General features: G+C 38.9%; 2 protein-coding genes across 3 annotated transcripts; both read left to right on the top strand.

The window, feature by feature from the left end:
* Positions 1 to 363: 363 nt before the first annotated feature.
* LOC139624267 (lymphocyte antigen 6G-like) lies at positions 364 to 3,502 on the top strand. Its single transcript, XM_071483263.1, has 3 exons — positions 364 to 710; positions 2,953 to 3,060; positions 3,224 to 3,502. The coding sequence occupies exons 1-3, from the start codon at positions 662 to 664 to the stop codon at positions 3,370 to 3,372; spliced, it is 306 nt and encodes a 101-aa protein (XP_071339364.1). The 5' UTR covers positions 364 to 661; the 3' UTR covers positions 3,373 to 3,502.
* A 114-nt stretch (positions 3,503 to 3,616) lies between these two features.
* LOC139624265 (protein psiI-like) lies at positions 3,617 to 10,156 on the top strand. 2 transcript variants are annotated; one of them, XM_071483261.1, is made up of 11 exons: positions 3,617 to 4,689; positions 5,150 to 5,257; positions 5,401 to 5,523; positions 6,016 to 6,123; positions 6,267 to 6,359; positions 6,479 to 6,586; positions 6,730 to 6,822; positions 7,435 to 7,539; positions 7,698 to 8,835; positions 9,331 to 9,441; positions 9,589 to 10,156. In XM_071483261.1, exons 1-9 carry the CDS (start codon positions 4,641 to 4,643, stop codon positions 7,859 to 7,861), a joined length of 951 nt encoding a protein of 316 aa, XP_071339362.1. In that variant the 5' UTR covers positions 3,617 to 4,640; the 3' UTR covers positions 7,862 to 8,835; positions 9,331 to 9,441; positions 9,589 to 10,156. The 2 variants fall into 2 exon arrangements, with proteins under 2 accessions (XP_071339362.1, XP_071339363.1); XM_071483262.1 differs by lacking the exon at positions 9,331 to 9,441.
* Positions 10,157 to 13,744: the final 3,588 nt, after the last annotated feature.

Here is a 13,744-nt window from a genome sequence, read left to right as displayed (position 1 = left end):
CATAGAAATACATACAGCAGATACTGCCTTTATCTGGCTGAACAATGACAGCCCATTGAGTCACATCTTATTCAAACCTGATGTTTCTGCTAAACTGCTGACATTTCTGGTAGATAGGTTAAAGACTGTCAGTGAATCAGCAAGTAAGGTCACTTAGTGTTAAATCTTTCCTTTGACTTAAACTTCTCTATGACTGTACCACATGTCCTCTCTACTTCTGCTTTTTCATTTTTTTTATTCAGAGCATTGGTTGTTCTGCTGATAAAGGGGAACTTTGGTTAAGTGGTTTTTACATGAAAGTGTTTTTTTCTATTTGTAAAGACAACATGTGTACCAATAGGTGAAAATGGGGTAGTGTAGGGTACACATGGAAATACATCACACAAAAGATTTTTTTTTCCTGCTATCACAAATGATCTTACATAGGCTAACAGCATCAAATAGTTGTCTTCAGTTCCATAAAGTGTTAATCTGGTGTACATGGTTGATTCAGAGTAATGAGGTCTCTTTAGGGCTGACGTTATTCAGGTCACTTGGGAGGAGGCTTTGTGAGGAAATGCAAATGTTCAAGGTCTGAAAGAAGACTGAGAAGTTGCGCCGAGAGAAGGAGACTTCTTTCCAGTTCTCTGTCTCACAGAGTTGATCGTTTTTCTCTACAGTCATGATGCAGCTTTACGGAGCTCTGATCCTGTTTGTGATGCTGTCTACAGGTAAGAACAGCTTAGTTGAGTTGTAGCTCATGTGCTCTGGACATTTTTTGAACATTAGAAAGTTAAAGAAATGGGAAGCAGAGGGTTACCTTATCTTAGCATAAAGACTGGAAACACTAAATAACACATCTTGTTTGCTTAATCATTGTAAAAACTAGTGTAAGTGTAAAAATGACAATTTATGGTTTTAAAGGGGTCTAGAGACTGGTTCAAGAATGTCTTCTAATCTTAATGAAGTACTTACTTTAACCTAAACAAAGATCTTTTCCTTAACCTAAACAAATAGTTTCTGTGGCAAAACCTAACCTCACTGCCACCTGTTCCACAAACTTAAACACATGTTTATTATTGTGGACATGATGGTATGCTCCTATGGGTCATATCTCAGGGTAGGTACAAGCAAAGTATATGGTGGTTAAGGTTGGAGGAGTTGTAGGAAAGGTTATATGTCAGATTATTTCTTATTTGGAAGCAGTGACTTCCTGGAATCTCTACTCATGGACTTTTGGCGTTCCTGACATGAACTCGACATGTACGCGATTGACCACCTCCCTCTAATTGAAAAAACAGTCTATGGCTGTGAAGGGAACATGTGTAATAGCGCCACACCAACTGGACCTAGTGTCATCCTCCTGCTGGTATCCTCAGCAATCATCACACTCCTTTTCTGAGGCTCTGGACCAGCAACAGCTGTGAATATTATGTTATGTCTATGCTGCACTTTTTCCGACTCAATTTGTACAACTTTAAGAATAAACAACTTTTTAATATTAAAAGCCGTGAAGCTGCACCAGCTGCATTAGACTGAAAACAATAATATGCCTGACTCGCTTGTGCCTTTTACAAACAGTAAAAAAAACAATAGCTTTCTTATGAAACCCTAATTAGAAAATATTATAAAACAGTAAATAGCAATTTACTGCAATCAAGAGAAAATAAATAATAAATGATGAGGTTAGTTGTTGAACCTGAGGATTAACAAAGCACTCCAACAGACATAAGGGGGCTGTTTCTGTGTCTAGGCAATAGAGGCACTGCTGGGGGCACCAGGCTATTGTAGGGAAAGAGTGAAAGAGATGTACTGTACATGTAAATTGCAGAGGCAATAGTTCCCTCCATGTTGTAAGTAAATTGGCTTTTTTTCAAAGCAGACATTTTGATTTGTAAATAACATGGGTGTGACAATGTGACAGCGAGCCAGCAGCGCAGTATCAGGAACCTGAAACTGAAGGAGCGAAATGGAGTTCAGACATCATTCATTTCAGTGCGTGTCCGCGTGCTTAGACCACTTCCCAGGAAATGTTCATGGTTTGTTGCAGTTACTCACACCTGTTTTTGGATGTATAAAACTCATTTTCTGTTAAATACCCAGAGCCATCAGCAGCAAAAATGCATATTTTAATGTATAGCTTGCATAGAATGTACTTTCTTAAGTCTGAGATCAACTTTTCTAACTTGAAGCAATTCTATTGTAAGCATTGAATGATGACAAATTTAAGTACCACTCTGCAGGGTCTCTTGATATTAAAAAATTTAAATTAAAAATTTAATCTTTTGGGTCAATATATTTCTAATTATTTCTGTCCTGTTTTTTTTTTTTTTTCATTTTTGATTTTTCGTTTTTGTTTTTGTTTTGTTTTTTCTTTGTAATTTGTATATAGATTTGAATATGTTAAATGTGATTGCTATCACTATCAAAGACCAGTTCATGCTGTTGCATTTACATCCCGATTCCTATCACACAACAGTGATTTACATATCACATCATTTACATGTTTGCCTTGGAGGTAATTGAGTAATTTTGGGCTCACATACAAGGGAGGAGTCTTTTTGAGGATATAGACCCTGCTGAAGTTCACAGAGGACTCAGAAGTTTGACATTATATATATTGGCTTGATAGAGTTCTGACGTTTGTGGTTATGACTCTGTCCTGACTTTATGATAGTTATGTGTGCTTTAATTGAACATTTTAACATGAAATTGTTTCGGCTCTGAGACCAAATATCTGAGAGATTAGGGCATTTTATTTAATTGAGTTTGCTGTAAAAATATCAACTCTATGAGATCAACAGGGAAACTGATTCTGGCAGGCTATCTGGAGACAGTGGCCAGTCCTCTTGCAATAGGAAACACTTACAAAATGTTGATAAATCTGTATTAATTTAGGATTTTCAATCTGCAATTAGGCTTAGCTGTGGAGTATCTTAAACCATGTTTGACAGTATTTGTATTTCTTTTTAGCATGTGGATTAACATGCTACACATGTGCAACCACTGCACATGAATCCTGCACAACTGTCTCAGCTTGTCCTGTCCTCACAGATCGTTGTTTCTCCGTGGAGGTGGCCGGTAAGTAGTTGTTCTTCAACACCAGAAGTTTCATATCTCCTACTATTGAGCATTTCTGAGATATTATCTATCAGACAGGGTCTGAGATAAGATGTTGCTGTATTGAATACCCAGTGCTTTTTGTTGTTGTTGAAACTCAGGGTTTTTCTATCATGTCTTACAGGTCTCTTCACTAAGGGCTGCCAAAACAGTGCTCTGTGTGTAGGCCCCCTGAATTGCTGTGAAGGAGACTTGTGTAACAGTGCCATACCCACTGGTCCCAGTGTCATCCTCTTGCTGGTATCTTCAGCTATCATCACTCTCTTTCTCTGAGACTCTGGATTAGATTTTTTTTTTCTTTGAATCAAATTTGTATAACTCAAGAAGAATAAAGACTTTTTCAATATGTACTAGCTATGAATGAATACAGATCAATATATGTTCAATAAACCACAATAATTAATTCGGTTCTGCATTTCATTTCACTTCTCACAGCAAAAAACAAAAAAAACCACAAAAGCTTTGTTATTAAGTCCTAATTAAAGATGAGTGACAAAACAGGATATAAACAGGTTTCTTGAAGCAGACAAGCAGACGTAAAAACTTTGGACTTCCTGGTTTGATGCTTTCGGTTATTTTTCATACTTAAAACCACAAAATTTCTCACAGCAAACTCTCAAGGCCAATTCATGTGTTCAGAGTCTAGAGGAACTAAAATGTAACTTTTCTGCAGGTAATTCACAGTTTTTGTGTGTGTGTGTGTGTGTGTGTGTGTGTGTGTCAGCTGTGTGTGAAGAACTCAGCCCTGCCCTCATGTAAGCAGTGACCTCCACAGATAGCAGAGGGTCTCTCCTAGTGTAGTGACAAAAATGGGAATGGTCTCTTCTTCCCTGTGAACACTCGTAGGGGAGAAACTGGGCAGTAGTGCTGTCCCAAAAATGAATGACCGAGTTTCTCTTAAGGTATTTATGAAAGTATTTTTATACTGAAAGTTAGTGCCTCTGTGAAACAGCCATGTGCCGACGCTCTCGGCCAGCACTAACAAAAGCTTTCACTTTCCTCTGCCTACTGCAAAAAAATTAACATGTCACAATATTCTCACACTAGTTGTTACTTTATCATTAATACATATGTTAAATGTGAATTGTCAGAGGTTGTCAGCTATCAAAGGCACTCATGTAGCTACATTTACATCCTGTCAAACAAAAGAGATTTTATATGCAAGTAAAGATGATTTCCATATCAAATCCCTTTAATAGTTGTCTAATGAGGAAATGTGAAATGTGAAATGTCAGGGGTCGCTATAGCTATCAAAGGCGCTCATGCTGTAACATTTACATCCTATTTCCTGTCACACAAAAGAGACAGTTACTAAAGATGATTTCCATATCATATCACTATCATAATCTACATGATAGCCTATGGGACAATGGGGTAATTTTGGGCCTCGTACAAGGGAGGAGTCTTTTTGAGGAAACAGACCTTGTTCAAGTTCTCAAGGAGGACTCAGAAGGATAACAATATATGGATGATTTTGGAAAAGGTCACATCCTCTCTACAGTTCTCACAGGATTGATTAACCTCTTTTCACTCCGTTCACTATGCAGCTTTATGGAGTTCTGATGATTGTGGTTATGACTCTGTCCACAGGTAAGAATCAGTTTATTATAGTTATGTGTGCTTTAATTGAACATTTTAACATGAAATTGTCGCAGCTCTGGGACCAAATATCTGAGAGATTAGTGCATTTTATTTAATTTATTTTGCCGTAAAAATGTTGAATCTAACAAATGAGACCAACAGCAAAACTGATTCAGGCAGGCTAACAGTGAATACAAAATAAACTATACCAAAAATCAAAGCCTTCAGTGCAACAGTGTGGTACCAGGGATGAGGGAGCCTCAGGATAACCAGGTGGGGTGGGTCTTGTATAATCTGGTGACAGTGGCCAGTTGCGTCCACTTATGGATGTGACATAAAATGTTTAAAAATCTTTTTTTAAATCAGGTTTTTCTCTTTTTTATTTTTTGGGTGAAAATTCTGGAAACACTGAGCCTTAGGTTAGGAGAATTTTAAACCATGTGTGACCGTATTTTTTATTTCTGCATAGCATGTGGATTGACATGCTACTCATGTGTAACCACCGAGCCTGAACACTGCACAAACACCTCAATTTGTTCTGGCTTCCTCAGCCGTTGCTTCACCCTTAAAAAGAACGGTAAGTTGTTCTTCCTCACCTGAAGTATTCATACCTGATACTGAGCATTTCAAAAATATTATCTTTCATGTTATTGTTTAAACTTTTACTGACTAAACTTTTAACTTAACTTTAAACTGAAGTTTTTCTTTCATGTCTTACAGGTTTCATTATTACAGGCTGCCATGACAGTGGTCTATGTTCCAGCCCCCTGGATTGCTGCAGAGAGGACTTGTGTAACAGTGTCATACCCACAACCACACCCACAATCACAACCACCCCCACTGGTCTCAGGGTTTTTTGTTTTGTTTTTTTTTGTTGTTTGTTTGTTTGTTTTTTGTTTTTTTGGTGAAAATTCCAAATAACAATGAGTCTTAGATTTGCGGTAGATAGAGGTGACACCACTAAACCCTAAATCCTGCACAGATATCTTAACTTGTCCTGCCTCCTCCGATGTTGTTCCTACCTCCGTGTGGTTTTTAAGTTGTTCCTCCACACTGAAGGATTTATATCTAATATTGGCCATTTCAAAGATACAATCTATCAGACAGGGTATGAGCAGATATGTTGCTGTACTCAGTGCCTTGTGGGGTTTTTGGGTTTTTCTTCCTTTTCTTTTTTTGTTGTTGTTGTTGAGGTTGCAACTGAGGTTTTTCCATCATGTCTTACAGGTCTCACCTCTTTTTCCTCTTTCTTTTGGTTGAAAATTCTGAAAACAACGAGCCTTACATTTTTAGCATCCTAAACCATTTGTGACAGTACTCTGTATTTCTGTACAGCATCTAGATTAAGATGCCACACATGTGTCACCACTGAACCTGAATCCTGCACACAGATCTCAACTTGTCCTGCCTCCCTCAACCGTTGTTTCTCCCTCGAAGTGAACGGTGAGTTGAGGCATTCATAGCTAATACTGAGCATTTCAAAGATATTATTTATCAGGCAGTGTCTGAGCTGATATGTTGCTGTACTGAATGCCTGGTGGGTTTTGTTGATGTTGAAACTGAGGTTTCTCCATCATGTCTTACAGGTCTCATCACTAAGGGCTGCCAAAACAGTGCTCTGTGTGTAGGCCCCATGGATTGCTGTGAGGGGGACTTGTGTAACAGCGCTACACCCACTGGTCTCAGGGTTTTCTTTGTTGTTGTTGTTGTTGTTGTTGTTGTTGTTGTTGAAAATCAATGAGCATTAGATTTGGAGTATTCTGAATCATTTGTGACAGTGTTCTGTGTTTCTGTGCAGCATCTAGATTAAGATGCCACACATGTGTCACCACTGAACCTGAATCCTGCACACAGATCTCAACTTGTCCTGCCTCCCTCAACCGTTGTTTCTCCCTCGAAGTGAACGGTAAGTTGAGGCATTCATAGCTAATACTGAGCATTTCAAAGATATTATTTATCAGGCAGTGTCTGAGCTGATATGTTGCTGTACTGAAAGCCTGGTGGGTTTCGTTGATGTTGAAACTGAGGTTTCTCCATCATGTCTTACAGGTCGCATCACTAAGGGCTGCCAAAATAGAGCTCTGTGTGGAGGCCCCATGGATTGCTGTGAAGGGGACTTGTGTAACAGCGCTACTCCCACTGGTCTCAGGGTTTTCTTTGTTGTTGTTGTTGTTGTTGTTGTTGTTGTTGTTGTTGTTGTTGTTGTTGTTGTTGTTGTTGTTGTTGAAAATCAATGAGCATTAGATTTGGAGTATTCTGAATCATTTGTGACAGTGTTCTGTGTTTCTGTGCAGCATCTAGATTAAGATGCCACACATGTGTCACCACTGAACCTGAATCCTGCACACAGATCTCAACTTGTCCTGCCTCCCTCAACCGTTGTTTCTCCCTCGAAGTGAACGGTAAGTTGAGGCATTCATAGCTAATACTGAGCGTTTCAAAGATATTATTTATCAGGCAGTGTCTGAGCTGATATGTTGCTGTACTGAAAGCCTGGTGGGTTTCGTTGATGTTGAAACTGAGGTTTCTCCATCATGTCTTACAGGTCGCATCACTAAGGGCTGCCAAAATAGAGCTCTGTGTGGAGGCCCCATGGATTGCTGTGAAGGGGACTTGTGTAACAGTGCTACTCCCACTGGTCTCAGGGTTTTCTTTGTTGTTGTTGTTGGTGTTGTTGAATATTCAGAAAATCAATGAGCATTAGACTTGGAGTATTCCGAATCATTTGTGACAGTATTCTGTATTTCTGCACAGCATCTAGATTGAGCTGCTACACATGTGACATCAACCATGACTTCTGCATACAGCGCTCAACTTGTCCCGCCATTGCCAACCGTTGTTTCTCCATTGAAGTGAAAGGTACGTTTCTCTTCCACACCTGAAGTATTTGGATCTAACGCTGAGCATTTCAAAGATATTATCTATCACAGGAGGGCTGAGCTAAAATGTTGCTGTACTGGTTGTCTGGTGGTTTCTGTTATTGTTGAAAATTAGGTTTTTACTATCCTGTCTTATAGGTCTCTTCACTAAGAGGATCATTAAGGGCTGCCAAAACAGTGCCTTATGTGTGACCTCCATGGACTGCTGTGAAGGGGACTTGTGTAACAGTGCCATACCCACTGTTCCCAGTGCCATCCTCCTGTTGATATTGTCAGCCATTGTTCCTAGCCATTGCTCCTAGCCCTGTGATAGACTGTCCAGAGTGTACCCCACCCTCACCCAGTGTCAGCTGGGACTGACATTGGGTGGGTTTTGTGCTTTCAACTCATTTTAACTCTTACACTTTTTTATTAGAGGTTACAAAAACAAAATTCCTCAACAGCTTTTGAGGTCCTACCAATAGCCTATTGACTGGATAATTTCATTTTGCATCATTTTTAGCTAAAATGATATTTTTTCAACACCGTTCACAAAACACATAAACATATACTGTTTGTATACAGACAATTTAAGACAATTTACCCCTTGTTTTCCCTGGTAGAGTATACTTTCTTTTAATGCAGTAAAAAATTAAGCGCAAAGACCCTTAACATCATTGCTCACCTTAGAAGTGCGTCCATTTAAACACACTACCACCAGATGGTCACAAGATGGCGCCAATGTAAGGACTTTTCAAAACATACAGTATGTGTTGTGGCTTTGCCTAAGTAGGCTGAATAAATTAGGTAAAGTGACCTTTCAAAAATAATGAAAATTTAAAAAAGTAATTTACATGTCCGTGTGTCTTACTGGGAGGGAAACTAACCACTGTGAAAAATGTGTCATATGTGAATGTACTTAACAATGGACTTATTGAAATTAAACATTACTATTGCAACATTTACAGTCTGAATTGTGTTAAAAACGAGACTATCTGCTACAAAAGATGATCACTTCTTGTCTTTATTCAGCTGTAAATACTCTACATAGTGGTCTCAGGGATAGAGCTCATTTTGGGGCTGACATTATTCAAGTTTCTTGGCAGGAGGCTCTGTGAAAATACGCACACGTTCAAGTTCTGGAGGAGGACTGAGAGGTTGGGCTATAAAAGGAGGGAACTGAAGGTGCTCACATCTTCTCTACCGATCACCTCTTAAAGGGTTGACTAAGTCTGTTTTTCACTGTTCATGATGCGGCTTTATGGAGCACTGATCCTGTTCATGATTCTGTCCACAGGTAAGAACAGCAGCTGCTTTATGTGCTTGGATATTGTAACACAAAGAAATGAAAGTAATCAAGCTACAGAAGTTGTTGTTGAACTTGAAAAAAAGGCAGTGGTGTCCAAAAGTTTTGTCTTTACTACATGAATATATGAATTTCACAATACTTATTTAAAATACTATTAACAGGTTGGAAATATTTACAGTGGTGATTTTGAAAATACTAGAATACTTCCAAAGTGTAGTATAATAATTTCTGTTTTAGAAGGACTTAAATCGGATGGACTATAATTGGAAGTTTGCTCGTGATTTCTCCCAAGTTTCATGTTGTCTTTATTTTCAGATCTGTTGTTGTAGAACACATTTCTGATGATTGTCTTCTTACTGTAGGAAACCAGTCTGAATATGTAGGAATGTTAAAATTTGGAAAACATTTTGATTAGTAAAATTGTGTGCCTTACATTTGCCATATCCTAAACCATGCATGACAGTATTTTGTATTCCTGTACAGCATGTGGACTAAAATGCATCGCGACATGTGACAAAAGTGGCCCTAAAGTCTGCACACGGGTCGCAATTTGTATTGACCCTTTGAATCGCTGTTTCACCCATAAAGGGGAAAGTAAGTTGTCCTACACCACCAGACGTATTTATATCTAATACTGATCACTTCAAAGAGATGATCTGTCAGGCAGGCTCTGAGCTGATATATCGCTGTCCTGAATGTCATTGTGACTCAAAACTGAGGTTGTTCCATCATGTCTTGCAGATGTCACCACTAAGGGCTGTCGGAAAAGTATTAACTGTGGCGGTGATTATCAATGCTGTGAACACGACATGTGCAACAACGCCATACCCACTGGTCCCAGTGTCATCCTCCCACTCATTTCTGCAGCCATCACCACACTCTTTCTCTGAGACTCTGAACCAGCTACAGCTGAGGAATTTACTTTTTTTTCTAACCAAATTTGTATGACTCAGGATTAATAATAGATTAAACCAAATCATTTATTGAATAAAACCACAACATGATTGACTGTTAATTTGTTTAATTTCTAAAGGTTGTTCTTGTTAGGTCCTTAGGTTTTACATTACTCTTTCAAGCTTTGTTATGAAGACATAATTACAAAGTTTAGTGACAAAATAATTGTGAGCAAATCCTGAGGAATATTGAAACAGACCAGCACAGCTTCATGTTTTGGACTTTCTTTGATGTTTTGTCATTCTTCTCTTACTATGCAAAGTGCTCAATGTCTTCCTGGCAGACTTATAGAGAAACTCTACTGTCAAACAGTGAAACAGTACTGTCAAAAAATAAACTCTTCTGAATATTTAAACATTAGTTATGTTTTATTATTTACACAGTTCTCAAAATGCTGAATGTGAAATGTCTGTATCACAACAGAGATTTGCACTATAAAACAAAAATATCACTGAGTCTTTAATTTACCCTCAAAAGCACACAGAACACCATAGATTCAAATGTAGCCACAAATCCGTTAATCTCCTATTAATCTGAAAATGTGAGTAGGGTTAAAGGGTTGAAAGCCCTCGATTTCACTAAGACATTAAGGAGTACATTGTTTCCCCTTGATTTACAAATTTTGAAAGAGTCCCTCAATTATTGATTGTACTGAGAAATACAGAATCGTTTTATTATCTTTAGCTAAATTTGAATATTTCAGGAAACAGTGAGTCTCTGTATACTGGGTGCTCTCGGGTGTTGCACATCTTTCAGGCCACAAGAGTACAGACATACTAACAAGATATCCCAGTCTCAAATTTAACAAATGTGGTAAATGTATCTGCATCTGCTCTGTGATATTTCATTTTGCAAATATCCCTTTTGTCTGGTCTTCAAGCTGTGGTCAACAGTGACTTGCTGCGCCCACAATAGTTGTCCTAACATATACAGCACTGGCAAGGCATAAACATTTGGTGTTTCCCTGTGATAATGTTAAGTGTTCACATACTGTGCACATGCTCAGAGGCTTGTGTAAGGAATGTGAGATACAGTGGGAAAGCAAGGGTCTGCACATTACATGACTGCAGAGTCGTTGAAGCACACAAGATACACCGTAATGAGGACATGTATGTAGAAGCTGAGTCACAGGTGTGGGTTAGCTAACCCTAACCCTGTTCAGACAAGACGTGACCATTCATCCAGTCCCCCCTGACCACCACCACCGCCAACCTCCTGCCGGCACTGGCAGTGAATGCCTAAAGATTAGGAATGATGACGCGTGTAAATGCACATTCAGTTTAGCATCACTGCATTTTTTTTTTTTTTTTTTTTTTTTTACTGAGCATCATAACTGAGTGACTTTCCACCCGCTGTCTATCTGCAGTGACCATCTTACTGCCCCTCCCAAACTAAGTAGCATATCTCTGCTGTCAGTCACCAAAAATACGAGAGTACACTGTTACATAACTTAAAAAGTTTAAGTTTCACACTTTCTGTCCATGGTCTATGCTCTCTGTCTCTCTTTCTCTCTCTCCTCCTAATACTCTCGGTACAGTAATCGTGACAGATGTTCAGTCAACAGAAACAGAGCTAATGAAAGAGCTATCTTACTTTTGAAGTGGAATTACATTAATTAATTTACTTTTAACCAACTTTATTTATGACTTAATTTTTACTTTATTATGTTAACTTGACTAAATGCATTTGTTTGTTAGTAAATCCCTCACTATCACATTTTTGTGATTTTTGAATAAGGAACAAAAATGCATATCAGACAGAATGATAGAACCACATTATTTTTTATGTCTGGAAAGGACTTTTTTAAGTAGACTGAATCTATCTAGCTGACTAACCTACCCCACCACATACTAACCTATGCAATATTGTTGTTCCAAATGCAAAGGCATAAGCAAGAGAGCATGCATAAACAGTATGTACATAAAGACAGGCATGCAAGAAAAAATTGAGCATATCAGGAATGATTAAAAGCAGTGACAGATTGAGTGTTTCTTTTTTTTCCCATCCAGCTAATTTTCTTCACTTTTTAAATTTTTTGGTGGCTGACAGCACAGATATGCCACTTAGAAGTACGTGGTGGGAGGGGCAGTAAGGCGTTTCCTGCTGATAGACAGAAGGTCAATAGTCAGTTTTGATAGACAGAAAAAATTTTGAGACATAAAACTGAATGCAATTTGACACACACACCATCCTTCCCTGGCCTTCACTGCTGGTGCCAGCAAGAGGGTGGCGGCAGAAGAAGCCTCAGTGCCTGCCGTTGGGGTGGAGCTACATGTGTATCCATGTGTATGCAGTGATGGGTACATGGGTGGTAGTAATGGGGAGGGAGTGAATGAAATCTTTGCAGCCTTAAGGCAACACTGTGCACACCAGTACTGGGTCACATCCCAGTTACTGAAAATAACTACATTAGAGCAGCTAAACTATTATTTTAGAGCTTAGTGTTTCCCCTGAACGTTATTTGGCTTAAGCGAATAATCCTATAGCTATGAGTTTGGGAGTGTTTATGTCTTCAAATCCAACCGAAATCACAATTAATTAATAATCAAAGGGATTCATGAGAGCAGCCTGGAGAGAAACAGGTTTACCGCCGAGGGAGCCTGTCACTGTGTGCATGCAACACAGCTGTCAGTGGCGGAGACTATCAAAAACAAACTTGAGATGGTAGCTGCAGCTTTAAGTTCACAAAATAAAAGCAAAATTCTTGTGTATGTAGTGGTGTTGAAGAACAAGGCCCACACCATCTAACATTTGTGGTCTTCATTCTTTAAGCTGCCTGTGTGGCTAATTGTCTGTGAGTGAGTGGGAGAGCAAGAATGAAGGAGTGTCAGTGTGGTTATTTTCAGGGCAGGTTGATAAAGTATAATGAGTATTGTGAGCCCCAGATTGTCATATAACATATGGTAAGTAATGCTAATGTTACAACGACTGAGCTTTTCAACCATGTATGAAGGATGAAGCGGGCCACGATTTGTGTAAGATATGCCACTACTGAGGGTACTGATGTTTTCTTCCTACAGAACCCTTCAGGTTCAGGAAAGGTGGAAGGCAAACAAACCTGCTGCCCAGCTGGATGGACAATAAAGAATTCTGATGGCAAACATGAACAAAGTTTGTGTTTTTCTAACAAAATCCTACGTAATATAGAAACAGGTACCTTGTGAAGTTGATGCTTAGATTTTGCGCAATGCATTGCAGACAGATTATTTTAGTGTTTTACATCTTGGTGTTTACATGCATGCTTGCTAACTTGAAGTTGCTTCTTCTGTGCATTTTGGTGGTGCGTTGCACCGTTTGTAGGCCCATTTTTGGCACCACTTTATCAGTGAACAGCTTGAAACCACTGGCAGGGATGACACTGTGGCAAACACATGCGCATGTCTGTCCCCTGGCACAAAGACAAGCATTAAAAAACATTTTTAAAAACTTTATTACAACACTGCCACCTAGTGTCACTAGTGGTACAGGGTTTCTTTCAGCAACCATCATCTCATTAGGCAAAGTGGAAGTCACAGCTGCAGGAGCCTGAAGCAGGTGGTGTTTATTATGGTTGCACAACATAGTACCATTCTGCCCTCTCCTACATATTTCCCTTATTCTTTACTGGAGAATAAAACCACTGAAACATAGTTATGCTAACGGTACTTAGCTGGCTAGCTAATTATCTCTCTAGGAAGGCCCATATACATAAATATAGATATTTTCAAAATTTTTGTTTATCTTACCTTTCCAAAAAAGTTCAGCATATTTCAGGCATAAGTTTATGTATTTTGTCGACTTACTGGTGGTCGCGGGGCGTGGCAGGGTCCATCTTTCAGGGTTGAATGAGTTGACTCAACAGCCCTAAATGCACAGACTTGTAAAATGGAGTTTACAGGCTGAAAATAAAAGCACAAAGGTGCAAGATTGCTGACTAAATTAATTTCACGCTACTAATATGGTC

This window comes from Trachinotus anak, unplaced genomic scaffold, assembly GCF_046630095.1.
Source record: "Trachinotus anak isolate AG129_WGS33_773 ecotype Australia unplaced genomic scaffold, CSIRO_AGI_Tana_v1 ptg000008l, whole genome shotgun sequence".
NCBI lineage: Eukaryota > Metazoa > Chordata > Actinopteri > Carangiformes > Carangidae > Trachinotus > Trachinotus anak.
This window is presented reverse-complemented; position numbering and strand designations above follow the sequence as displayed.